General features: G+C 38.3%; 1 protein-coding gene across 1 annotated transcript in view; it reads left to right on the forward strand.

Annotated features, from left to right (window-relative positions):
* WWC1 (WW and C2 domain containing 1) overlaps nt 1-22984 on the forward strand; it is a 117899-nt gene extending 94915 nt beyond the window's left edge. Inside the window, exons 13-23 of the mRNA XM_081934449.1 lie at nt 484-570; nt 1754-1840; nt 4415-4607; nt 6022-6174; nt 6332-6414; nt 8848-8998; nt 11131-11295; nt 16168-16260; nt 16843-17073; nt 18715-18836; nt 19588-22984. Of these exons, the coding sequence (XP_081790575.1) occupies nt 484-570; nt 1754-1840; nt 4415-4607; nt 6022-6174; nt 6332-6414; nt 8848-8998; nt 11131-11295; nt 16168-16260; nt 16843-17073; nt 18715-18836; nt 19588-19654 (1432 nt within the window). The 3' untranslated portion in view covers nt 19655-22984. The remainder of the gene's footprint in view (nt 1-483; nt 571-1753; nt 1841-4414; nt 4608-6021; nt 6175-6331; nt 6415-8847; nt 8999-11130; nt 11296-16167; nt 16261-16842; nt 17074-18714; nt 18837-19587) is intronic.
* The last annotated feature ends 4191 nt before the right edge of the window (nt 22985-27175 follow it).

A 27175-nucleotide genomic window follows, 5' to 3' on the forward strand; every position in this document is an offset into this window, starting at 1 on the left:
AAAACTATCCAAAATACAACTGCTAGTATATTATTGGAGCCTGAGCAACAAAGTCATGTGATCCCAGTAATTCCCTTGTTGCTCAAACTTTTCCAAATGATGCAGGTCATTAAACCTTAAATAGCTTGGGTTCAGAATAGTCAAATAATTCCTATAGGTCACTTTCTGATCCATAGGTTGCTGTTGAAGATTCTTATCAAGATAGTGTAAATAATGCTATTGAACATGGCTACACAACAAAGGGCTCTTTCAGAAGTGATGCCCATCAACAATATGCCTTCTCCATGGAGGCTAACCTGATACCTACTTATTTCTGATCCCAGGAAAAACCATTTCTTTCCCCTCAGGATTTTTAGACTATAAAGAAAGAATTTAGGTAGCTATTCAGAAATGACTGTTTTATTTTATTTTATTCCCTGATTATTGTTGAATTCTATTGGCGTTTTAAAATTCATATTGAGATGTCTCTGTTATCTTTTTCAGGCCGTGTATCTCAGAAACGACGACATTTGAGAATGATGATACAGATGCAGATGCCCCTAGCACAGCTAAAGTTCAAGTTTCAATGAAGTAAGATGAACGGCTTCTCCTGTGCTTTAAGCTAGAATACCATTTAAATATGAGCCAGCAGTGTGCAGCAGCTGCCAAAAAAGCCAACACAGTCCTAGGCTGCATCAACAGAGGGTTAGACTCAAGATCACGTGAAGTGTTGATGCCGCTTTATAATGCCTTGGTGAGGCCACACTTGGAATACTGCATTCAGTTCTGGTCGCCACGATGTAAAAAAGATGTGGAGACTCTAGAAAGAGTGCAGAGAAGAGCAACAAAGATGATTAGGGGACTGGAGACTAAAACATATGAGGAATGGTTGCAGGAACTGGGTATGTCTAGTTTAATGGAAAGAAGGACTAGGGGAGACATGATAGCAGTGTTCCAATATCTCAGGGGTTGCCACAAAGAAGAGGGAGTCAAACTATTTTCCAAGGCACCTGAGGGTAGAACAAGAAGCAATGGGTGGAAACTAATCAAGGAAAAAAGCAACTTAGAACTGAGGAGAAATTTCCTGACAGTTAGAACAATTAATCAGTGGAACAGCTTGCCTCCAGAAGTTGTGAATGCCCCAACACTGGAAGTCTTTAAGAAGATGTTGGATAGCCATTTGCCTGAAACGGTATAGGGTTTCCTGCCTAGGCAGGGGGTTGGACTAGAAGGCCTCCAAGGTCCCTTCCAACTTTACTATTGTATATTGTATATTGTACTTATTAGTACTGGGTAATTTTTCTATAATGGAGTAGTGCACTTCAAGTAAATTACAAAAAAAAGGCTAGAGGTATAGGTTTGAATGTGATATTAACAGATAATGGAGGCTTAATGACAAGACCTCAAGGCACAATTTTTCATTACACTCATAGTTTATCATTCATTTATCCATAGTGTAGATGCTTGGCAAAAATACGACTGCATGCTTGAATTCCTTTTAGCTCTCTCTAATTTTAATTATGTTTGCTTAAATTTAAGACCACTGAGCTCAATCGTCTTGTAACCACTTCTTAGGCACATATGCCAGGAAATCCTATTATATCCAAACGATTTTCCTCTTTTGAAAGAACACAGAGGATTGATTAGTACTAGGTATGAAAATCTGAAAATCTGAATAGGGATATCTCTCTGTGTGTGTGTGCGTGTGTGTTTGTGTAGTTAGGATTATTTTATTACAATCTACAATTGCCTCTTTCATTTATTTTCACTTCAGGTATGATGACAAAAATAAACAATTTGCAGTATTTATTGCCCAGTTGAATAACGTGCCTGCTCTTTTACCACAGCAAGACCAGAAAGTGTAAGTAATTACAAGAACAAAAATATTTCTGCAGGTCTCCATCAGTTACCCTAAATGACTTTTTAAAAAGCTAGTTAGAATTTTTAAAAAGCCTTAAATTTACCAACTATCACTTTTTGAGCCTATATAACCGTGATGGCGAACCTATGCCACAAGTGGCACGCGGAGCCATTTGTCAGGGCACACGAGGCGCTGCCCTGTCAGCTGGCCAGCGTGCATGCGCGCGCTGGCCAGCTGAGTTCACCTTTTTAAAAGCTATTTTTCGCCTTCCCCAGGCTCCAGAGGCTTTATAGGAGCCTGGGGAGGGCGAAAAGAGCCCCCCGCCCCCCCCAGAGGCTTCAGGGACCGTCCCTGAAGCCTTCGGAACGCTTAAAACCACCCTCCGAGCAAACCGGAAGTCACTTCCGGGTTGCTCGGAGAGTGGTTTTAAGCCTTCCGAAGGCTTCAGGGACCGTCCGAGGCTTCCCTGACACCTTCGGAGCGCTTAAAACGACCCACCGAGCAACCCGGAAGTCACTTCCGGATTGCTCCGAGGGTCATTTTAAGCGTTCCGAAGGCTTCAGGGACCATCCGAGGCTTCCCTGATGTCTTCAGAGCGCTTAAAATGACCCTCCGAACAACCCGGAAGTCACTTCCGGTTTGCTCGGAGGGTAGTTTTAAGCGCTCCAAAGGCTTCAGGGAAGCCTCTGGACAGTCCTTGAAGCCTCCGGAGGGCCTCTGGGGGGTCGGGGGAGGCTCTTTTCGCCCTCCCCAGGCTCCTATAAAGCCCCTGGAGCCTGGGGAGGGCAAAAAAAAACATGTAAAATTGGGGGGGTCGCGCATTGTGCGCGCATGCGCACTGGGGGGGTCGTGCATTGCATTATGGGTGCGGCACGCCCGCACTCGACCCCCGTGCGCTCTCCTCACTTGTGGCACGCGAGCCAAAAAAGGTTCGCCATCACTGCTATATAACAATTTACTTGAATAAATAGATATTCTTCTACATCATTTTCATTGAAAAAATATTCTTAAATATAAATAGCTAATGGCTTGTGGAAAATACTTTAGCTTCACAGCTGACATTAAAAATTAGAATTATTTCTGATGTTTGAAATATTTCTCTTCACTTCTGCAGAACAAAGCTGTTCCTCTCCACAATATATGAAATGATTAATGCACTATCTGACATGAAAAAGATGTGTCTGCAAATCTAATGACTCCCCTCCATGGGATTTTAAGACTACCCTAAAATGCAGTATAAGAGATACATATACTATATAAATATTAATGCTATAAAATGAGAATTATCATTAGCTCCATAAATTCGCATGTTGCAATATTCCTAGAACATCTTTTGAACTTCTGTATCATAAAAAAGTAGAGAGGTTATTACAGGGCTGGGAGCTGTTTTGCTTTTCTTTGATCTTATTTTTTTTAATGTCAAATATGATGGAATATTTTAAAGGGATAAGAATTCTGCTTAAAATTAATGAATCAGCTGAGCAACCTTGAAGCTCAGTAGTCATCAAGGAGCAGAAAACCATAAATGCAAATTAAGTCTGATTAAAATTGTGCATGAACGAAGTTTACTAAGAGATATAACAGATTATCTGGGAATTTTCTGATTCTGTCCCATTTATAACTGTTTTTCTCTGTTAAAAGATAGTATTGTAATAATAAATAGTTCTTGGAAATTGAATAACTTCTATGTCTATTTTAACATAAAATGCGTATAAAAGCAAAATCTTGTTTATAATTTGTCACAGGTTTTTTTATTTTGATAAGTTATATTGGGACTTGTTTTAGTCTTCTGTCTATTCCAGCTAGCCCATACATCCCTTCGGCCTATCCGCTCACACAGAGAGGGACTCCTCCGGGTGCCGTCCACTAGGCGGTGCCAGCGGGTGACGCCTAGGGGAAGAGCCTTCTCTGTGATGGGCCCGACCCTCTGGAATGACCTTCCCCCTGACATTAGATTGACTACGGATCTCCGCTCCTTCTGTCAGAAACTTAAAACCCACCTGTTCCAGCTAGCCGGCATGGCCTAATTCCAGCCTTCCCACCTCAGTTTTGGTTTTTAAATTTTATGATTGGTTTTATGGGTTAGTTTTAATTTTTATAAATTGTACAGGGGTTATTTAATCTAATTTTAACGATGTATATTATTGTTTGGATGGGTTTTTTAAATTTATACCTGTACACCGCCCCGAGTCCCTCCGGGGAGAGGGGGCGGTCTAGAAATCTAATTAAATATAAATATATATATAATATTTTTCATTATGTCTGTGTAAAGAGGGAAAAGGAGACTCCAACCAAGCACCAAAGTGATTGTATATTGTACGTAAACCATGTCAAATTCTGCCATCCATAATCTCTCTCAACTTTTTTACATAATTGATCTACTGAACTCTATCATGATTTTAATATTAATATCTGTCTCATTTGCAGACTTATAGGAACAAATAGAAGTTGAAAAATAAGTTTCTTCTCTAAAGAACTATGCAAAAAATGGGTGACACTGATAGTTGCAGTGATATTCACATATACAGTAAGCTTGTAGAGTAAGTAATCCTTACTTAAGATCATTTCCAACAGGAGCATTCGTGTGGCTGTTCTCCCTTCATCTGAAAGCACAAGCTGCTTGTTCCGTACAAGACTCGTGGATGCATCAGACAATCTCACATACAATGAATTATTTTGTGTTACAATCCCTCATTCAGTCTTGCGAGAGAAGACTCTAAGGATTGATGTCTGCACTTTAGACAAGTTCCACCTTGAAGAATGCTTGGTTAGTGCTTATTTCTATGTGATAATGTCATCTTCTTCAATGTGGTGCTCTCAGAATATGGGAGAACAGGGCGCCATCTGTCCTAAATGCGAGTGGCACTTGGCACTAGAGTAAAGGCAGTTCTCGACTTACGATCACAATAGGGACCAGAATAGTTAAGCGAGATAGTTGCTAAATGAGTCATGCCCAAAGTTTACTACCTTTTTTTGTCACAGTTGTTAAGCAAATCACTGCAGCCGTTAATCAAATCCAGTTTCTCCCATTGATTTTGCTTGTCAGAAGCCAACTGAGAAGTTTGCAAATGGTGATCACATGACCCCAATGCAACCGGAGGCTGGTTGCCAAGCTCCCAAAGTTTGATCACCTAACTGCAGGGATGCTACAATGTAACTGTAACTGTGAGGATCATTCACTTTTTTCAGTGACTTTTGTAGCTTTGAATGACCACTAAACAAATGATTGTAAATTGAGGACTACCTTTAATGCTTATATTGAAAACCCTCTTGTGTATGACAGTTGTGGCGATTGAACATTGTTTTGCGCGATTACCTACAGCAGTGATGGCAAACCTTTTTCTTACAACGTGCCAAAATTGTGTGCACGCACATGTGTGCCCACACCAATTCAATCCTCTCCGCCCACCTGCACATGGACACATGACACACACACACACACACAAACGCACGCATGCATGCACGCACGACCCTTCTGCAGGCTCTGGAGGCTTTTGTAAAGCCTGGGAAGTGCAAAATTGGCCTCCCCTGGAGACCCTCTGGAAGCTGGAGCCGTTGGGGCCATTTTTCTCCCTCCCCAGGCTTCAGGAAAGCCTCGGGAGTCTGGGGAGGGAGAAAAACAGCCCCAAAGAGCCAATTAGAGGTTCCAGTTGGCCCATTGGGCCTGTTTTTTGCCCTCCCCAGCCTCCGGGGGCTTTCTTGAAGCCTGGGGATAGCAAAAAGGGCCTCCCCCATGCATGTGTGTACAACCCCTCTGCAGGCTCCGGACACTTTCCTGAAGCTTGGGTTTGCAAAAATGGCCTCCCTTGGCCACCCGGACGCCCTCTGGAAGCCGGAAATGGATCATTTCAGGACTTCCGGTTGGCCCGTTGGGGCCGTTTTTCACCCTCCCCAGCCTCCGGAGGCTTTCCTGAAGCCTGGGAAGGGCAAAAATGGCCTTCCCCAGCCCTCCAGAAGGGTGAATATCAGCGGGCATGCTGAAGCTGATGCCAGCGCTGGCTGGCGTGCCAGCAAATATCGCGTGCCACAGGTTCGTCATCAGGACCTAGAGTATAAATGTAAAGGGAAGGTAAATTATGTACATTGCCCACGATCTTGCATTTATCCTAGCATCTGTGAATCAAATTATTTGAATGTCCTGAAGGGACTCATCAATGTATTTTGTTTTCTTTTTACTGTAGGGAGGTGCACAAATTAGCCTGGCAGATATTTGCAGATCAGGGGAAAGGTCAATGCGCTGGTACAACCTCCTCAACTATAAATATCTACAAAGGCATAGTTGTGAAAATAAGCAAGAGGATACTTGTTCTGAGCTACTCTGCACCAAGAAAATGGTAAAAACTAATAATTAAAGGTGTTTTTGCACAAACTGCAGGAGACAAAGTCTCGTGGCCAATATATTTGTTTTCTCAGCTTGAATAATGATAGTCTTTGGTAAACCTTCAGACACTGAGGGTGATATTGTTAATCTTGTTAACCTATTTCCCACAGGACTCTGTATCTGCATTGCTGGAACAAACTGTTGTTGAACTCGAGGCAGTAGAGAAAAAACTAGGACTTACCGATGAAACCTGGTGAGTCGTACGATGCAATCATGGGATCCCATAATTCTTTTTACAATGACAGAATTAAATAAAGGATATAATCAAATCCCCTGTATAGCAATTTTTCATTATATAGGCATTAAACATTTAAGTAATTATTTAGAGAAAATCGCTTAAAGAGTTTAAGTATTAACATTTCAGTATTAAAATTGGCATTTTAAACACACACTAATCTTTATAACATGATATACTCCTAACACACGCAAAAGCTGTACAATATTTTGATATCAATCCAATACAAATTTCATTTTGTATTTTCAAATTTGTGTATTTGGTGTTATACATCTCTTGAGCTCTCGAGGCATGATGAGAAGACTTTCCATAGCTCTTACTGTTTCAGATCTGTTAGTTCAAGCATGTGTCAAGTTGCTACGGCATGTGTCCAGCTTATTTAATATTATCACATGATTTATTTATTTATTTATTTATTATTCATGCTTCTAGACCGCCCCCTCTCCCAAAAGGGACTCGGGGCGGTGTACAGTCCATGCAAAATATATCAAAATACAATAAAAATTGAATATGTACAGTTGGAATGGAGGAGGTTAAAAATGGAATTAAAAGAACTGTACAAAGCAATATATATAAATATAGGATTTTGAACCTCTAAAACACACACAATAAGTTAAAAACAATACCCCTAAAATAACCAGTTAATACATTTGCCAGGAGGGACAGTTGTAATTATGCCAGGCCTGCTAATCGGAACAGGTGAGTCTTCAATTTTTGCCGGAAGGAGCGGAGGTCAGTAGTGGTTCTAATGTCGGGGGGGAGGTCATTCCAGAGGGTTGGGCCCATCACAGAGAAGGCCCTACTCCTTGGTGTCGCCCGTTGGCATTGCCTAGTGGACGGCACCAGGAGAAGTCCCTCTCTGTGTGAGCGAATTGGCCGCAGGGATGTATGTGGGAGGATGCGATCCCGCAAGTAACTAGGTCCCGTGCCATGGAGCGCTTTAAAGATGGTAATCAGCACCTTGAAACGCACCCGAAAAACCACAGGTAGCCAGTGCAGCTCGCGCAGGAGAGGTGTTACGTGGGAGTACCTTGTACTCCCCATCACAGCCCGCGCGGCTGCGTTCTGAACTAACTGCAGTCTCCGGGCGCGTCCCAAGGGCAGCCCCATGTAGAGAGCGTTGCAGTAATCCAGGCGGGACGTCACCAACGTGTGAGTGACCGTGCGTAGGGCATCCCGGTCCAGTAGGGGGCGCAATTGGCGCACCAGGCGAACCTGGTGGAACGCCCCCCTCGCCACGGCTGCCACATGGTCATCCATTGACAGCCGGGCATCAAGGAGGACGCCCAAATTGCGCGCCCGTTCCACAGGGGGCAATTGTTCGCCCCCTATGGCCAGCGATGGAATCAGCTGGCTGAACCGAGGTGCCGGTAGCCACAGCCACTCAGTCTTGGAGGGGTTGAGTTTAAGTCTGTTGTCCCCCATCCAGACCCCGACGGCTTCCAAACACCGGGACATCACTTCGACAGCCTCGTTGGGGTGGTTTGGGGTTGAAATATACAGCTGGGTATCATCAGCGTAGAAGTGACACTCAACCCCAAAACCACGGATGATCTCACCCAGCGGCTTCACATATGTGTTGAACAGGAGAGGCGAGAGGACCGACCCCTGTGGCACTCCACAAGTGAGTGGCCTCGGGGTCGACCTCTGTCCCCCTGTCAACACACATTGCTTCCGGTCGGAGAGGTAGGAGCTGAACCACCGCAGAACGGTACCTCCGACTCCTATCCCCTCCAACCGGCGCAATAGGATACCATGGTCGATGATATCAAAAGCCGCCGAGAGGTCTAATAGGACCAGGATAGAGGAACAACCTCTATCTCTGGCCCTCCAGAGATCATCGACCAACGCGACCAAGGCTGTCTCTGTGCTGTGCCCGGGTCGGAAGCCGGACTGGCGTGAGTCTAGATACTCGGATTCGTCAAGGTGTTGTGGAAACTGCTGCGCCACCACATTCTCGACAACCTTCGCTAAAAACGGAAGGTTGGAGACTGGACGATAGTTAGCTAGCTCCATTGGGTCGAGTGCAGGCCTCTTAAGTAAGGGTCTCACCACCGCCTCCTTCAAGGCGGCTGGTAAGGATCCCTCACCCAATGAGGCATTCACCAGGCCCAGAAGCCAGCCTCGGGTCACCTCCCAAGATGCCAGTACCAACCAGGAGGGACACGGGTCCATTAAACATGTGGTGGGTCGTAGCCGTCCACGCAACCTATCCAAATCCTCGGGGGCAACAGAATCAAACTCCTCCCAGGATGGTCTCACAAGACTCGCTGTTGGCGGCCCGTCTGATGTTGTGATGTTTTTTTTCCTACAGTGACTGTGAATGTTTTCACAAAGTTGACCAAGTTCCTATATGGTGTAATTTTGTGTGAACATTGCTCATTTTTACAGGCAATATATGGGAGATGCTGAGCAGGATGGTATCAGTGAAACTGAAAATGGTGAGACTGAAGCAGAGGAGGAATTTTATGGCAGAAGGACCGTGTGGGCCACTGAAGAGAACTTGCTACCTTTGTTGCAGGCTGAGTCAGCAACCATCAAGGTAAAGAATGTATAATGAAAGCAGAATCCGTTGAAAGCCAGCGAGCAGAAAGACAAGCTGCCTTAAGCATTATACCCTTGCTGCAGTCCCCTTGTTTCATTTCTGACAAGCTGTCTTTTGAATTTACATTCTTCACTAGGCTCATGAATCAATATTGCTGAGGTTTGTTTTGTTTTTCATTATAGCCTTCAAATATCATTGGCAAATTAGTTGCTTTTGAAACCCAGTCATGGCTCTCTCCCAGTGATTATATTAAGACTGGCTCAAATCTCAAGTTCTTGGCTTGATGGAAGTCTCAATTGTTTTTAATTTTATTTTTGCTTGATAAATAGATATCGAAAACCACTTTCATCTATATCAACAAACTAATGTATGAATATGCAAATTAATTTCAATATTTTAATGGATAATTATCTTGGTTTGATTTTGTCCTACATAATTTAGTTACTTTGGAATCAAGAATTCTATGGTCAGTCAGTTTTTGAACAGATTCTATTATGTATAAGCAAGCACCACAAAGTAGCTTGCAAATGCAAATATTTTGTTTGCAACTAATGATAAATGTTAAGATAATGATAGATAATGATAATGATAGTGATAGAGAAGGAATTCTAGTTGAAAACAGAGCTAAAAGAGTTGTGTTCTAATGAAGAGCATCAAAACAAGAAAACAGAAACATTATAACTTTTAAAACTTCCACGCTGATTTTTAATAATAGATTTCAATATCAGAGTATGGAAATTAATACAAAAAGCTATATTAATCTGATATTTGAATCTGAGGAATAGATGGCAGTGAGAAAGAACAATAAAGAAAGTGAACTTCAGGAATTCTTTTTGCTTTATTAATGAGAAAACATGAACTGTTCATCAAATTCTTCTGTTGACATATAAGAAAAAATAGTGCAATCTCATTTGCCTATGGAAATGTTAGTTTGTGTTTCCAAGGCCAAACAGGCATATTGTAAATTATGGCAGTAGTGTAGTTGTTCATAATAAGCAGAAGATGTTAGTGTGATTTTCCTCTTCAAACAAAATTGACAAGAATGTATGCATGTATAGAGGGTGCCACTGATTTTTCATTATTAATCACTGGTTGTTCAGCAGAAAAAATATGGTGCCCTTTCAATCCTTAGTCTGTTTCAGCAATGAAGCAGAATAAATGTTCTATCCCCAAAAGAAACAGGGAGAAGAAATCCATGGGGCAATTCCATGTCCATGTCTGACAAACACCTTGATTGATGCCAGTTGTTGACAAAAAAGTTCCAGAAGTTTTAGGCTGCCAATTGTTTGATCCCACTGAATGTACTCTGTGGTTTTGGAGAATTGGGAGCAAGGGGGTAGTTCTCCATTGTTATTTCCTCTATTGTTGTGCCAAGTGTGGCAATGGAAGTTACACAAGAACAAATCTGGTCCTATTTTCTTCTTCCCCTTAACTTCACTTGTCTCACCTGGCAATCAAAGCACACTAAGAAGAAAGGAGGGAAATGAGTCTTTTCTCTATTTACCAATGGAGCCGATGGCTGAAGTGCTGCTTTCCCCCATAGCTGGCTAAAAAATGGTATTCCTTCATGACATAAATGCACTTTTCCTGTCATTTCACCAAATATTGGAAACCAGAGATATCTTGCCAGCTTTTTCAGGGTTGGCAAGAGAAATGGAAGAGACAGTTGCTTGGGACAATGGGAGAGAATATAACCCTAAAAACCATTGTCAGGATGTCGGTGTGCTAAAAGCAGCTTCGGGTGTCTATTGGGAGCAGAGCAGATCCTTTCCTTTAATCTTACCCCAAAACAAGTCACCACAAGTGGACCACATTATACAGCTTGTTCTGCAAAAGTTGGAAAATACCACTTTAGAAACAGAACAGCTAAACACAGGTAAATGCTGCCTCAACTGTGGGATGGGGTGAGCTGAGGATGAAATTGTTCATGCCTTATAAATCAATTTGCTGATGCATTGCTAGTTCAGACTTAATGGGCTGTGTCAAAGAACTCATTGTGTTGCTGTATATTTTTATATGTATATAAGTACTGAAAAGAAATTCCATACAATTCTGTTCTTAGAGCAAAGCAGTCAGGCTGAAAGCATATCAGGAAGGAAAACTACATTCATGTATCTTTTGACTTCCAGGTGGATAAAGAGACCAACACAGATAGTCTTATGCAATCTTCTCTAGTAGTTCGTCCAAAAGATAAAAGAACACCTAATCCTTTACAAACACCCTTTGTTAGAGGCAGCACAATCATCCGCTCCAAAACTTTTTCTCCAGGACCACAAAGCCAGTATGTGTGTCGGGTAAGGAAAGCAAAATTCATGTATTTATTTCTTTGTTTTCCCTCCTCTACAAATAGGCAACTAATAATTAACTTAGTTAACACTACACTACATACTTTATGAAGAACATTTTCCTCTCCTGGATTCTCCTTTGATAATTTTTGATATGAGTTTGGGAAAAATAAACTGGATTTTCAGTTACTTAAAAATGCTCTTTGAAAATCATTAAAAGCTTTTGACAGACCAACTCCTGACAGACTAAGCAAGTAGTTCAAACAAAAGTGAAAAATGTTAAAACTTCCCTACTTTGATATGCGTGAGAAGTTGCCACAATATTCTTGCATAGAATTTCAATTTCTCTTAATACATGTTTTAAATTTCTTTCAAATTCAGTAGACATGTAACTGAAGTGTTGTTAAAATGCAAGTGAAAAATAATATACAGGTAGTCCTCAACTTACGAACACAATTGAGCCCAGAATTTCTGTTGTTAAGAGAGACGTTTGTTAATTGAGTTTTGCCCCATTTTACGACTTTTCTTGCTGCAGTTGTTAAATGAATCCCTACAGTTGATAAGTTAGAAATCTGGTTGTTAAGTGAATCTTGCTTCCCCATTGACTTTGCTTGTCAGAAGATCGCAAAAGGTGATTACACGATCCTGGGACACAGCAAAGGTCGTAACTATGAAAAATGGTTATATTTTTTTAGTGCCATTATAAATTTGAATGGTCACTAAACGAACTGTTGTAAATCGAGGTGTCAGGGTTCCAAGTAATAACCCCAGAGCAATCAAAACTCTGAGGCCTAGAGTTTCCTCAAAGCATAATTTTATTTGGGATGTCATATTGGCACAGCTGGTGAAAACCTGATTCTGAAGGACCCAGGGTTTCCCCCCAAAAAACTCTTGCACCCCAGGTCACATGTCCATCACATGGGCCAATCATGTCGCAGTTCCAACTCTGGCTGGCTTTGGTCCACATCTTTCAACACCTGGTAGAACGTCCTTGGCTCCCATGGGAAAGAATGTTATTTTGGCTACATATCCCTCAGTTATCTCTACCTCACATTCCCACAGCTCCACCAGGCCTTGCCTTTGGCAGCCCGGAAGATGCTCCCAAAAAATTGCTTCAGGGCTGATGCTGTCTTATTTGGCCTGTCTTAGGCCTGTCTTATTTGGTTTTCTTTTCCAAACCCATCCCTCTCACACATACACACCTCTGCATTTATCCAGCTTTTTGAACTTGTAAGAATTTAAAGTTTGTATGAATAGAAATGGTTTTATTTTAGGGTATGTTTCAGTGCCAAATTTCATTTTCTGCTGTTTTAGGGCTATGTTCATAATTTGAATAGTTCTGTAGCTATGCAGTAAATTCCAATGAAAAATGTGTTGCTTGTTAGGATTATATATATGGTGTGTAGTATTACAATGTAAGCCCATTGTAAGTCTGATAAACCATGGCTCCTATGTGTCAAGAATTCTAAAGTTCCTAATTGCCCAAATGTACTAGAAAGCACATAAAAAAATGCAAGTATAAAAATAGGGACCACCTTTGGTTGGAAGGTAATAACATTCCGTGCACCTTCGGCATTTAGTCATGCTGCCACATAACCATGGAGACGTCTTTGGACAGTGCTGGCTCTTCGGCTTTGAAATGGAGATATACACATACACATCCCTGCATGGAGATACACACATACACATCCCTGCATTTATCCAGCTTTTTGAACTTGTAAGAATTTAAAGTTTGTATGAATAGAAATGATTTTATTTTAGGGTATGTTTCAGTGCCAAATTTCATTTATGCGTGCACCTTCAGCATTTAGTCATGCCGCCACATAACCATGGAGATGTCTAGACAGTGCTGGCTCTTCGGCTTTGAAATGGAGATGAGCACCACCCCCTAGAGTTGGGAATGACTAGCACATATGTGCAAGGGGAATCTTTACCTTTTTTTACTAGAATTCAGATGTAGTTGCTTAGCATAAATATTACCATATTGTTTTCTTCCAAGTTATATATTGTGCCAGTTTTATTGTTGCTCAATTATGAATAAAATTGGTGACTTTTATAGAAAGAAAGGAGAAAGAAAGAATATAAGGACAATCTGAAAGTAAACAGTGTGTGATTTCAAGTGCAGCCTATAATGCAACCGAGCATGAATGAATCCAGTGCATCGTAGCTACATCTGTGGGGGTTTGGCTTTTTGATAAAATGCTTATTTATAATTAATTAGCACCAGGAGGCAGGATCAGGTAGGACTATAAATAAACACTCTTTAGCCTTGGTCTGAGAAGCGAAAGATGGAAAACACTGTCAAGAAGTTTCTTTCATGAAGGATGGGCTGGTTCTGTTGAAAAACGTTGGGTTCCTTCAGCACATCAATTGCTGAAGGCACCCAAGCCGTCTCTTTTATGTGTGTCACTGAGAGTCATTTTTTTATTACAGCAGCATATAAATATGTTAAATAAATAAAATTATTGCTCACAAATTCTGACACCATCAGGATTTTTAGGTATTCATTTTCGCGACTCTAAGCAATAGGCTATGCAATTTTATCTTCTTCTTGTTACTGTTTTTAAAGCAGACCTTCTGGCATCAATCCACAGAATAAATGACACATGGTAAGGTGTCCAGACATCATATGATAGATGAATAGTTCAGTACAGTAAACAAGAAATGAAGAAAATCCTTCAGAACATCTCAGTTTACTTACCTATCTAGCACAAAAATGCAAAAAAATGCAACTTTAAAACTTAAATGTTGCTTGTCTGATATGTTCAATAGCTTTGCAAGAAGAATGTGTTACTTAGCATTACTTAATGACCTGGATATGTAAAGAGCATTTGGGAGAAATAACTCATAAGTAAGCAGCTCTGCCCTGTTTTACAGGAAAATAATCAGAGAGATTTTGTTCCATTGTAGTTGGATTCTGTAATTACATACAGAATAAAAATTTTAAACTTACAATACTGAAGTGATTTGCTATGGATGAAAACTGGAAATTTAAGGTATTCTACTGAGAGGCAGATTTCTTTAAAATATATTTTTTTATTGGGTTGATCAACCTGCAGCCAAAGGCCTTTGAAAACACAGTGCAACTAAATAGATAGTCCTCGACTTACGATCACAATTGAGCCCAAAATTTCTGTTGTTATGTGTGACATTTGTTAACTGAGTTTTTCCCCATTTTATGACCTTTTTTTGCCACATTTGTTAAGTGAATCACTACAGTTGATAAGTTAGTCTGAAGTGGTATATAGTTTCCTGCCTAAGCAGTGGGTTGGACTAGAAGACCTCCAAGATCCCTTCCAATTCTGTTATTCTATTCTATTCTATTCTATTCTATTCTATTCTATTCTAGTAAGCCAGTTGTTAAGTGAGTATGGTTTCCACATTGACTTTACTTGTGAGAAGGTCGTAAAAGGGAATCACGTGACCTTGGAACACAGCAACAGTCATAAGTATGAACAAGTAGCTAAGCATCTAAGTTTTGATCACATGATAATGGGAAGCTATGAAGGTCATAACTGTGAAAAACAGTCATAAGTCATCTTTTTCAGTGCTGTTTTAACTTTGAACAGTCACTAAATGAACTGCTGTAAGTCAAGGACTACCTGCATATCAAATTATATTTGTGTCTAAATATACATGGGTGGTACTCTGTCCACCACCAATATTTAAATTAATTTTCAGAACAAAAGAGCACAAAGAAAACAAATTTTGAATTCTTTAATTTTAGAGGAAATTACCAATTATAAGATTGTCATCTCCCTTGCCCCATAAATAAAGCAGAGACATTCTATGGTGTTTTTATGCCATTTATAGTGAAATAAGCAACGTAGAACCGTCTGCTGAAAGGAATAGAAAACAACAAATTGTCTCGAGCATGAAAAGCTTATGCTGAGCTGTTAGGTTGTACTCCTGAGCTGCACCTTTTTTATTAGCCTGCCCCTGGAGATAAACTACATTATTTCCTACTCATGCTTTTTTTCTGAGAGGCAAATTGTTTTTAAATTTTTGTTCTAGCTATTTATAGTTATAGTGTAGGGCTATCAATCTCCCGGCTCATGGGCCAGATGCGTCACGAGCTGGCCACGCCCATTTTAATGAAGGGGAGAAAAGTCCTGATATGTCACGTTACAATGCCATAATGCCGTGAGTTTGACACCCTGCTATAGTGGTTCTTCACATTTTTTTGATCTGAATCTAAAACACCATGGGTCCATTTAAATCCACAAAACCCAAAATGGCAAAGGTTTGGGACAAGAGAGAAAGAGAGAGAGAGGAGAGAAAAAGAGAGAGAGACAAGATGAGGGGTTAAATGGAGAAGTGGAAAAGCTGAGTCAGAGACTGAGGTGAGCAATGAAAGAATGAATAAAAGAACATGCATATGCTCCCATTTCCATCAACAAAGATTCATTGTATTGAAAAGACCAGAGGTACTGCTGGAAGCTACAATAAAGCATCACAGTCTGATGGACAAGATGAGTTAGAAGATCAATTGTTGCATCCAGAGTCAAAGTTTGGAGATGTAGTTAGGACTATGCCACAAAGCATTGTTAGGGAGCAGAGGAGATAAAGGTACAGAAGCAAACTGGCTGGAGTAATTGCTATTCTAATTGGCCTATGAAAAAGAGTGAGGAAGAGGAGGAGAAGAGCAAGAAAAAGAGTTTGGAGAAGAAAACAGCTAAAATTAGAATGAGAGGAAGAGAATATATTGTCTTCTATAATACATATTATAAATCAGCTAGAGGCCCATTGAATCAAAGCAGTGTATACATTCTATACTATAAATAAATACATTTATTTTTTCTTCCAATGGAATAAGCTCCTAAATATAGATGAAACAATATCTTCTACCATTGATTTTTTTCCTGGTTTTTTTCTCCCCAGCTTAATCGTAGTGATAGTGATAGTTCAACACTATCTAAGAAACCCCCATTTGTTCGGAATGCTGTTGAGAGACGAAGTGTCAGAATGAAACGGGTAAATAATATTTTTATACATTGTCCAGTTTTTATTTTAACTTTTCCTTATATTTGTTTTTAATTAGTTGATCATTTAGTTGCTTGGTTAATAAGGCTAATGAACTTTTTTTTTATGTATGGAGAGCTTCAGGCAGCATAAAGTACAACAGTGCTTAAACTAAGTAAAATTTCAATATTATAAATTATAGTAAGGATTGTTACTTATTTAAAGCAGTATAAATTAAAAGTAATGACAAATGCTTGTGATGTAAAAATAAGGTGGCTTTTAAAATTTTCACAACATAGAAAGATGATATAAAGAGTATAATGTTTTCTTTGAATTAAGTTTGACTCCTGGTGACTTTATGAATGTACAGTATACACCTAGGAATGTTTAGCAACAGTCTGGAAGGGATTTGCAATGACTTTCTTTTCCAGGATATTATCAATCATATTGTTTCATACCTTGCTATTTCAACCATATTTCCTGGTGGGATCCTATCTGGCCTGATCTGCTTAGCTTTCTGAGATCAGATAAGGTATAGACACCAATTTGGAATTTTAGTATATTAAAATTATATTGTTGGTGTTTTTTTTTCAGGCTTCTGTTAAAACTCTTGGACCTGAGCGTTTGATCCGTACTTCTCTCGACCTGGAATTAGATTTGCAGACGTCAAAGACCTGGCATAGTCAGTTGCTGCAAGAGATTTCTGTCCTCAAACAGCTAAAGGAACAGCTGGAGCAAGCGCAAAGTCAAGGAGAAAAAGAGTTACCCAGATGCATAGATGAGAATGACCAATTCAGGATGTTAATGAGACTGGTAGAGAAAAAGGCAAGTATTCTTAAGGCTAAAAATTGGTTTTCACTTTCCATTTCTCCAAATGATAGTACGATCCAATAGTGATTTAAAAAAAAACACACATCTTATTGGTTGTGAAGAGACAACTTTATTTTAATGGGAGTTAAAATATGTTTAGTTAGTCTGCATTCTGACTTCTATGCAAGGCAGCGTGTCCCACAGTAATGCCATATTTCCTTGGAAGCTGAATGATCTCAAATCATGGCATTTATAGGGCAAAGATTCCTGTCAAATTTGAAGTGACTAAGTTGGGGGGAGCGGTTTAAAAAGCTCATGTTCACACACAAATTTGGAATGTGCATTCTATAGCCACCTGGGATTCCCCTGAGTGCCAAATCACTGACATGATAATTTCAGGCAAGTGGCATAAGACATGGGGTGTATGACTTTTTTCTTCCCCAAAGGAAAGGAAGGCAGGAGGAGAACTTCAATAATGCAGTTACATTTTAATATCATCTCTCTATTCCCTGGAAATAAGTCTCTCCCACCAAAAGTACAGCTGTTAGGGACCTAAACATGCCCCTCTTTTGTATTCAGTACTTTGAAATTAATCTTATTTTCTTAATAAAATTCAAATGTATAATAAATGCTGCCTTGATATATTGCCCAAAACATGATTTAGGTACAGGTAAAATTAAATGTTTTTTAAAAACAATAATAATATGATGTATTATTGCTAGTTTACAGTTATCTGTACATAATCTGGACTCTTGATATAATCCACCTTGACTTGTGTGCCACAGTCCAAATTTCTATGGTGATTGTTGTTATGTGTTTTATAGTTGAATTACATAAATTATGCAAATTATATTGTTACATCAGTTAAAGTCATTTATTCAAATGATACAAATTGATGCAAATGAAGTAATTTGTGCCATTTGCATCACATAAATTATGTAAATTGCCATGATAATATATTTTAGTACATATTTCTGAATAACAGTATGTCACTTGCTCCAATGAATCCGTTAAAACAAGGTTTTATTGTATATAATACCCTGTTGCAATATAAATATATATTCTAATGTTCATAGGATTACTCTACAACATATATGGTATATAATACATATATTACACACAGTAATATACATGCACATTCAGTTTTCAGCAGGACTGTGAAACAAATTTTCTTCATAAATATTCTATGATATGACTCTGGTTAAAATACATCTGTCATCAATTCTTGTTCTTGGAAAAAATGACTATCTTTGCAAGTGTTAAATGACAGATTATTAATTCATAAGATTCTATTGACCTCCATTCCAGTTCTAATTTTTATATTCAACATTTCCCCTTTTTCTTTTAATTGGGCAAAATTAATCCTTTGAGATTTGATAATATTACAATTCACAGGAAATATACTAATTTGTTTCTTTTTCTCCCCCCTGCCCCTCCCCCAATTCCTCCAGTGGTAAAATTGGTACAAGCAACAGCAGCAATTAAACAATTTATACACATTCAGTCTTTGTATTATTTCTAAATAAATATGTTTTCCCTCTCTCTTACATTTCAAACATAGAAATAAACTACTTTTAATCTTACATAGATGTGTCAGATTAGGAAATAGTTTGTTTTACTCCTATTTAAATAAATGGTTCCATTCTCATCTTTCAGACCGTAAAAGCTGGATGTAAGAATGAATGGAAGGCCGATAAAATGATGAGGGCAGCTGCTAAAGATGTGCATAGATTACGAGGGCAGACCCAAAAAGAACCTCTAGAGGTGCAATCATTCAGGTAGGAAAAATATATTGTTTTTTCTTTGCATATTTTTTCTTTTGTGCACCCTTTCGAAATATTTTCTGCTTTATCTAGATTCACTCATTAATTCATTATCATTAATATTTGAAATAAGGTAATCGTATTTGCATAAGTTTCATCTTCCGATGAATTGTATTTGACATTTTATAACAAGCATATCCTTTTCTGGCAGTGCATGGCAATGTTTCAACAGTTAAATTGCTTTCATTGAAATAACTTACTGCAAATGCTTCACTATGTAAATGAAAATGATCAGGCTTTGCTAAAATATTTATTGTTCTGATTAACAATTAGCTTTTTGGTACTGAAATTGTTGCATTTTACTTTTTAAATTATTGCCTCCAAAGGACCAAAACAATAAATATCATATCTTGCTATGTAAAAAATTAGAATTTTGATGCCCCTTTAAGATTTAATAGCATTTAACTTTTGTGGCAGTAGTCCATTTCAATAGTTGCATCATGTTATTTGAATAAGAGGAGTTGTAAACAATGAGGTCAGGTGGAAATGACATACATAAAATATGTTGATAACTATGATACCATGTGTTTACTAATTATGGTAATTATGATGACATAGTGGTCTGTTTCCTTTTTTATTCAGAGTGGTTTTAAAGTCAGTGATGTGAAATTGTACATTGTTAAAGATATATTTTTATTTTCAGATTTTGATTGTTGAAACGTTAATTCTTAATTATAATAATAACTGATGTTTTTGTTATTTGTAGAGAGAAGATGGCGTTTTTCACACGACCTAGGATAAATATCCCAGCTCTCTCAGCGGATGATGTTTAATGTCTATTTAAGTATTTTGTTCTTAAAGCCACTTCCGAAAAGTGTATGTCATTCACTGAAGTTTATTTATATCATGTTAGTACATTGACAGCTTTATCAGTTCTAGGGCCAGATTTTTAACGTTCTTTTTTCATTGCAAATGTCAGCATTAAAATTACACTATCATATAGTTTGTATATTTAGCTATGTATTTTTGAAAGATTTTTAAAAATGAAACAGTATAGCTCACAATGCCATTTAAAAAAATATTTACATGTTGACATTTTGTACAGCTTTGCTTTTTTTAAAAGACAGGTTTTGCTGCAATAAATTTTGAATTTGAAAAGAATCTGACATACAATTCTAAAAATTGGACCCCAACTCTTATATAAGTAGGTTTTGCTAATTCAAATATTTTTGTAACAAATAAAGGATAAAAGAAGCCATTTTAAGAGTTAAAAATGAGTGCTCTGTGAGCTGTGAAACACTTCAATTTCCATCTAGGTCATAAAAAGGGGTGTGGAGTTTAAATGCCTACTGCACTTTAATCTGGAGATTGTTACTTCATTTCATTATGCTGTTATCCTGTAAGAGTTCCCAAATCCTGTGTTAAAATGAGAGTTGCAGGAAACATGTCCTTGGCTACATGTTTGGCTGTGGCAACATATCAAGAGCCAGCAGCTATTTTAAAAAAGCTATATCTATCTTAAAATTATTTGTATTTCTTTTAGTAAATAATCCTCATATAATCATGCCAGTTTACAAGGAGCAGCAACCAAAAAGAGCTTCTAAAAACAAATCCTTTCCGGTAATGTTATCTTAATAGCTACAAATGCTTTCTTTGTTGGTTTTTTAAAAACTAATTTAAATCTAGTAAATTGTCCCCATTCTTCAGTGAGAGAGTATTTAATCTGAAAGGCTTTCTCTGATTACTATTGAGCACATCTATTTGGATATTGAAAACAACATCTTAGAAGAAAACAGCAGCAAATTGCTGTCTTTGTCCTGTTGAGAAAACTATATGGACAGTTTCCAGAAAGATTTTACTGTAACTGAACAGCCTGCAACAAAACCTTGGTTTAAAAACCTGTAATCATGTTTATAACCAGTTAATCACATTGCTTGTAGTTTGTTTATTTTTTTCCCAGTTTGTTCACTTTAATAATTGTGTTGTGTGTGTTGTGTGTGTGTGCACACCCAAGCACTCTGCTCTGCACTTTCATTTTTATATGCCCATCTTTAAATATACAGTATGCACATGTACACATGCATAGATGTAGAACTAGACATGGTTAGGTTATGGAACTAGGTGTCAATTCACTCTGAGATGCATATGAGTTCCAGTTTGGTCTAGTTGTAAGGCACCAGGCTAGAAACTAGGAGATTGTGAGTTCTAGTGCTGCCTTAGGCTGGAAAGCCAGCCGGGTGACTTTGGGTTAGTCACTCTTGCTCAGCCCAAATCATAGGCTTGTTGCAGTGGAGAAAATAGGAAGAGAAAGGAGTATTAAATATATTTGCAATCTTATTTATAAAAATAACAAAGGCCTGATAAAAATAAATAAATACCTTTCTAGTCATTTCAGGGGAAAATAATGAAACAATCAATGTGTCTTATTTTTAATAATTAGTAACTGCTAATTATCAATATTAATGACTTCAATCCAGAAAAAAAAGTATATGAAGAAAGTCAGGAGGATAGAAGCTGATTTTTCTATCATCTCTTCAAGCAGAATCTGGTATTGTTTTAAAAATTGGACTGAGTCATAACCCAAGAATGAAAATTCAGTTGCAGAAAATACTTCTGACAGGTTTTTTTTTGTAATATCCCTTTTTCTGGCCTATAAATCATAGCCTACTTGCTTTAGGAAAGTATCTTAATCCCTGAAAGAGACTTTTGGCAATAGTTTGTTGGAGGATGGGATAGGAAGGTCATCTTACACTAACAACCATCCACTTTTCTAGAATCAAGGTATATTTTGTTTTTCATATAACATTTGAATAAATGTTAATACATTCCAGTTTGATTGTTTTCTTTGAGACAAGAAACATGAATATGTGAGAATGCAGGATCTATATGGTGATTGGCTCTCTTTGGAACATAACTGAAATATCTTCAGATCTTCCTACAACAGCCTACATCTTACCCATGTCTCTAATTGTTGACAATTTAAGAACAGAGAGTAATGGACACTGGAATACAAAGGCCTTAAAGGTCCACAAATCAAGATGCACCTTCAGGAGTAAAGTTGACAAGTGGTTTAAACCTGGATTTTTCCTGAGATGTATATATATATATATATTTTCATGTATAAACACTGGAATAAGCAACCACTAAATGATATATTTTAAATTTTGTTAGGATTAACATTAAAATTGTTATAGATAGAAATTAACCTACCTGATCTTTGTGTCTTTTGTATGCCTATGTAGATAATTCAAAATATATCAGTTCATTCAAAGATACAGATAAATATGGTTCTTTTTCAGATCCATGCAATGATGAAAGCCAACAACTGTGATTGAGAACATTTTTTAAAAAAAATAGGCTTGTTTTTCTTGAAAGTTTATTCTGCACATATTTAAGAACTTTAGTTGTTTTTCAGCAGTAGCTTCCACATGTTCTTCAAAACTTATTCTTAATGGATTTCAATGATTTATTGATCTATATGGATTGAAACAAACAAGCAAAGAAAATACAGTTTCACAACTTTAAAAGATAATGGCATGAGGCTTATATTGCAAATGAATCTTTGCAGCCTTCCCTGACCTGAGAGCTATCTAGGTATGCAGACTTTTAACTCTCAGAATTCTTGGCAATAGTCACATTTGGTGGTGATGGTAGTTTATGGGAATTGAAAGTTAAGAAAGTCTGGTATATTATTGGGTTAATTAATGGATATGAATTTAGTGTCTTAAAAAGAAATGAAAATTATTGTTTCACTTTTTTATTTTAAAAACTATCTGAATAGAAGAAGACACCTGCTGGATCAAGCCGATATCCCATATAGTTCAACATTCTATGTTAATAGTGTCACCAAAATCAGTAAAAAAGGGAAGGAATAGGAAAACAGCTTTATATCACAGTTCAGCCTTCATCTATAAATAAAGGAGTACTTAATTGTTAGAGGAAATTATCATCAATAAAGAGCCAGTTTGGTCTAGTAATTAAGGCACCATGCTGGAAAGCAGAAGATTGTGAGTTCAAGTCCTGTCTTAACCGTGAAAGCCAGCTGGGTGACTGGGCCGTCACTTTCAGCCCAAACCATGTCAAGGGTGGTTGTTGTTGAGAGAATAGGAGAAGAAAGGTGTTGGATATGTTTGCTGCCTTGAGTTGTTTGTAAAAGTAATAAACCCTGGATATAAATAAATAAATTATAAATACAATCAATGAACACCTCTATTCTTTGAATCAGATAAAAGAGTACTTGTATTAGCACTTTTAGGTAGTCCTGAAGATTGTCCATCCTTCTGCAATGTAATAATATGCTTCTTTGGTAATTTCCTGATCCTGTGTACTTTTCCAGAGAGAAAGAGTTTTAAGGCAACTTCCTGGGTTTCTGTAGGGTTTAAGACAACTTATTGGGTTTCCAGAGTAATGAGCTGAAGAAGGAATTTATCTTCTCATTCTAACCACATCTACTTCAAATGCTCAGATAAACCCATTCCTTAGAACCCTTTCATCCTAACTTCTAAATATGTTTTTTTTTAAATTTAACAATGTCCTGATTGATTATCAGAACTATCTCACAACTTCCATTTACCTAAAAAGGCAAATTGTTGAGACTGTCAATGTATTCTTTTGTGCTCTGCTGTGCTAAATTTCAGGTATCCTTAAACTTCAAAACATTTATACCCAGTTCACTTTAACTTTAAAATGAAACTACTACTTGTAAGTGATAGCTTGTTCGAATAGTGGGATTATGGCACACACCAGTTAGGAAACTGAGCCCCAGTTCAAATTCAGGCATAATGAAAGAAGCTTGCCTGGCATTTTATCAAAACAGAGCAAAAGTGAAGGTAAAAGACATGAAACAGATTCTTAACAGCATAGTAATTATTTAAAAAGACTTAGACTTTAAGAAGACTGATGAACTAATTCAAGGTCATCCTTACATGTATTGTTCTAATGCAAGTTCTAGACACTGCTCAATACTGTTGTGAATTTTTAAGTGTTTCCATGTGGTGATAGAGCAAATATGCTAGGAAAAAGTGTCAGTAAAAAACTAAGTGTACCTTCAAGATTTTTAACAAAATAACAAACTGGTAATGGAAAGTAAAAACATTCCAAGGAATGGTGGGGAAAGTCAAACTTGAATTTTGTAACTACTTACATCTCAATTATGTCTGAAGCTCTGCAACAGTCTAACAATGAAACGTTATGTAAGAATTTCCCACTTTTCCCACTACTTGGCTTCTCAGCTCCTGACATCACCTTGTTCCCTCTGTGACTCATTCAAATAATAGCTTTAGTATTGTAACTTGACTTATGGCTCTGTAATGGTATTACAGTACAGTATGCTAATCGCGGGAGGACTACAGCACAGGCTTGCACATTTTGCAAAAGTTCTTTGAAATATCTTACTACAACAGGGACAGATGTGTTGCACTGAAAATTAGTATACAAATTAGTATACAGATACGGAGATATCTGGAATTTCATTCATCTGTTATGGATGTGGCCAAATGACACAAAGTATTCAAACATCGCTATTTTATTTTCTATGCGCCATTTAACAGCATTGGGAAAAAATATACAAGTTCCTTACACATTTCCTTACAAATATGCCCCCCTCCCCAAGCACCTCAAAAATTGCAATTCAAGGATTCTGATAGGTGCAAAATTATAAGTGGGTTCTTTTCATCCCTATTGGAAACCCCAATAGGATCCAATATCCTGGAAAATATCAATAAAAATGTGTCTTCCCATCACAATTGCATTGTGTTTTGAGAATGCTCTTGACGAGATTAGAGCACTAAATGTTTGACCCTTTCTCTTTCTGTCCTATCCACTTTTTATAGAGGCACGAATTAGAGTGTTTTAACAAACTGCATCACTGGTTTGGTAGCAGCAGTGTCTCAGATAGAAAGTCCATACAGACTGTCAGGGGAAAAATCACCCTGAAGAAAAAATGAGGTCTATGGATCGGGCTGATTTCCAACAGCATATGCATTAAGACAGGGGTGGCGAACAAGTTCGACAAAAAGAGCCAAAATTTTAAACTGTGAGAGTCAGAGAGCCACACCACGCAGTGACCTGCCAAAACAGACAAACACTCACACAAAAGCATATAATTTTAACAATAATATATTAAACACATAATATAACATGCTCAGTCAGGTGTTTTTTGTTATAAATTTTTATAAACCCATTAGAGCTGCTGTATAACTTTTAAATCCATAAATAAGTGGAATCTCTGTCCACCTAACAACCTACAAGATTACTTGATGACCACAACCAGGAATGCCACACTTGCAGTCATTAAACAAAGCAGTCACATATCTCGCTTAATGACTGCTTTGCTCAGTGACGAGATTGTGATTGTAAATCGAGTACAACCTATACATGGGTAAAGCCTGGTCCTAATATTATCTTCCTTTAACCTAATATATGTATTATAATATATATATGAGTTTGGATTATCTTTGATATCTATTACAATTACAGGCTGTGAGAAAAACACTCGTAGAATTTTGGGAAATATACTAACCATGGAAATTCAATTAAATGTTTTCTCCTATTTAAAACTCTGCTGCTCCTGAACCCAGAGCTTCAATATGCAACCATTATTATTAATTTGAGCAATCATTAGAACCTCACCGGAATCCTGCAGCAACTGTGCTAGACTTTGAAGCATTATTTTTTTGGTTTATCTCAACAGCAGAGGGCGCTGTTGAGATAAACCCGGAAGTACGGTCGACGCGACGACCAGCTCAGAGCTGGTGGAGCGCAGGCAAGCGTCGACTGTACTTCCGGGTTTAGCGCGCGATCCGAGCCACAGTATACTAAATAATGGTAAGAGGCAAAGAGCCTCATTTATTTTGGCCGCGAGCCGCATGCGGCTCGCGAGCCGCGTGTTCGCCACCCCTGCATTAAGATGTGGAAGAAAGAAAATAGTCTTGGGAAGCATATTCTAATTAATAAACAAACTTTAATACGAAAATAATAAAAGTAAATAAAACAGAAGCTAACTAATTGTTACATTTTGATAATAAAAGTTCCGTCTGCCAACTTTGGCAGCCGGACAAAAGTTCAGCAGTAGCTTTCTCTTTCTCCTTCGTCTCTCTCTCTGGAATGTGTGAAGACATGCGCAATAAATCACTTTCAGATAACTTTTATAACCTGCGCAATAACTCTTTCTCAGTTTAACTCTTTAGTGTCAGTTTCAGTCAGTTCATGTCTAGCAAACTTTTTAACATCGTGACACAGACAGTGGTGGTAAGGATGGCTGAGACTATAGGAAGTTTGCTTATTGTTATTCAGGATACTGCTTATAAGCGCTATGTGATTAGAGCTCAAAGCATTGTTAGAGACCCTACACACCCACTTTACAGTCTGTTTCTGTTGCTCCCCTCTGGGAGGAAGTTTCAAAGTATTTCTAGCAGGACTGCCAAATTCTGTAACAGCTTTGTACTCTACCGTATGTCATTTATCTGGCAAACTTGCAAGATTTGTTTTTTTCCCTATGTACATGTATACATCTGAACTAAACTGTTTTTTCTCTGTGTCATATATGTGGGTATATGTGTAATTTTGTATTCATTCATTTATTCATTCACTCTGTCATGGTTATATAGCCGTGATGGCAAATGTATAGCCCGCGCACAGAGCCATATTTGGTGGCGTGCCATCCATCAGCTCCTGAACTTCTGGTTGGGCCCATGGGGCCATTTTTCATCCTCCCCAGGCTTGGAAGTTGGGAAATGACACATTTCTGCCTTCCCGGGGCCCGGGGGAGGACATATTCACCCTCCCCAGGCTTCAGGAAAGCTTCCAGAGCCTGGGCAGGGGTACATGCGGATGTGCTGTACAGTCTTGCACGCACATGGGATGGGAGATTGAGTAGGCTCACACGCACTCAGTAAGAAAAAGTTCCACCATCACTGTTATATAGTGTATATCAGAGGTGGTGACCCTCTGAGAGCTGTATGCAACAAAATTTAATTTTAATGTATGCTGAGTAGTGTACATTCAAAGTGACAAAGTTGTTATTCTATTCTATTCTATTCTATTCTATTCTACTCTACTCTCTTTACCAGGAAACCCCTCGAGTGGTAGATGCTGGACAGGTGCGAGTCTCTTGTTTCCTGCAAGACTTAAATTGTTTCGCACAGTTTGTCCTAAGCTTCCTAGACAATCGTTTTGTCTCGTGCATTACAATTTCCCGTAATTAATTTGCAGCCGTTTTTTTTTTAAATCCAAAAATCTCGTCTTGGGCGCTAGGCGGCCACGAATCCTCCAAAAGGAAAGAAACGGGGGGGGGGGGGGGACACGTTCCAACGCGACTCAATAGGGGGCGCCCAAAGGCGCTGGAGGGAGGTTCG

The sequence above is a fragment of the Natrix helvetica genome (assembly GCF_964273705.1).
Source record: "Natrix helvetica genome assembly, chromosome: 1".
Lineage (NCBI taxonomy): Eukaryota > Metazoa > Chordata > Lepidosauria > Squamata > Natricidae > Natrix > Natrix helvetica.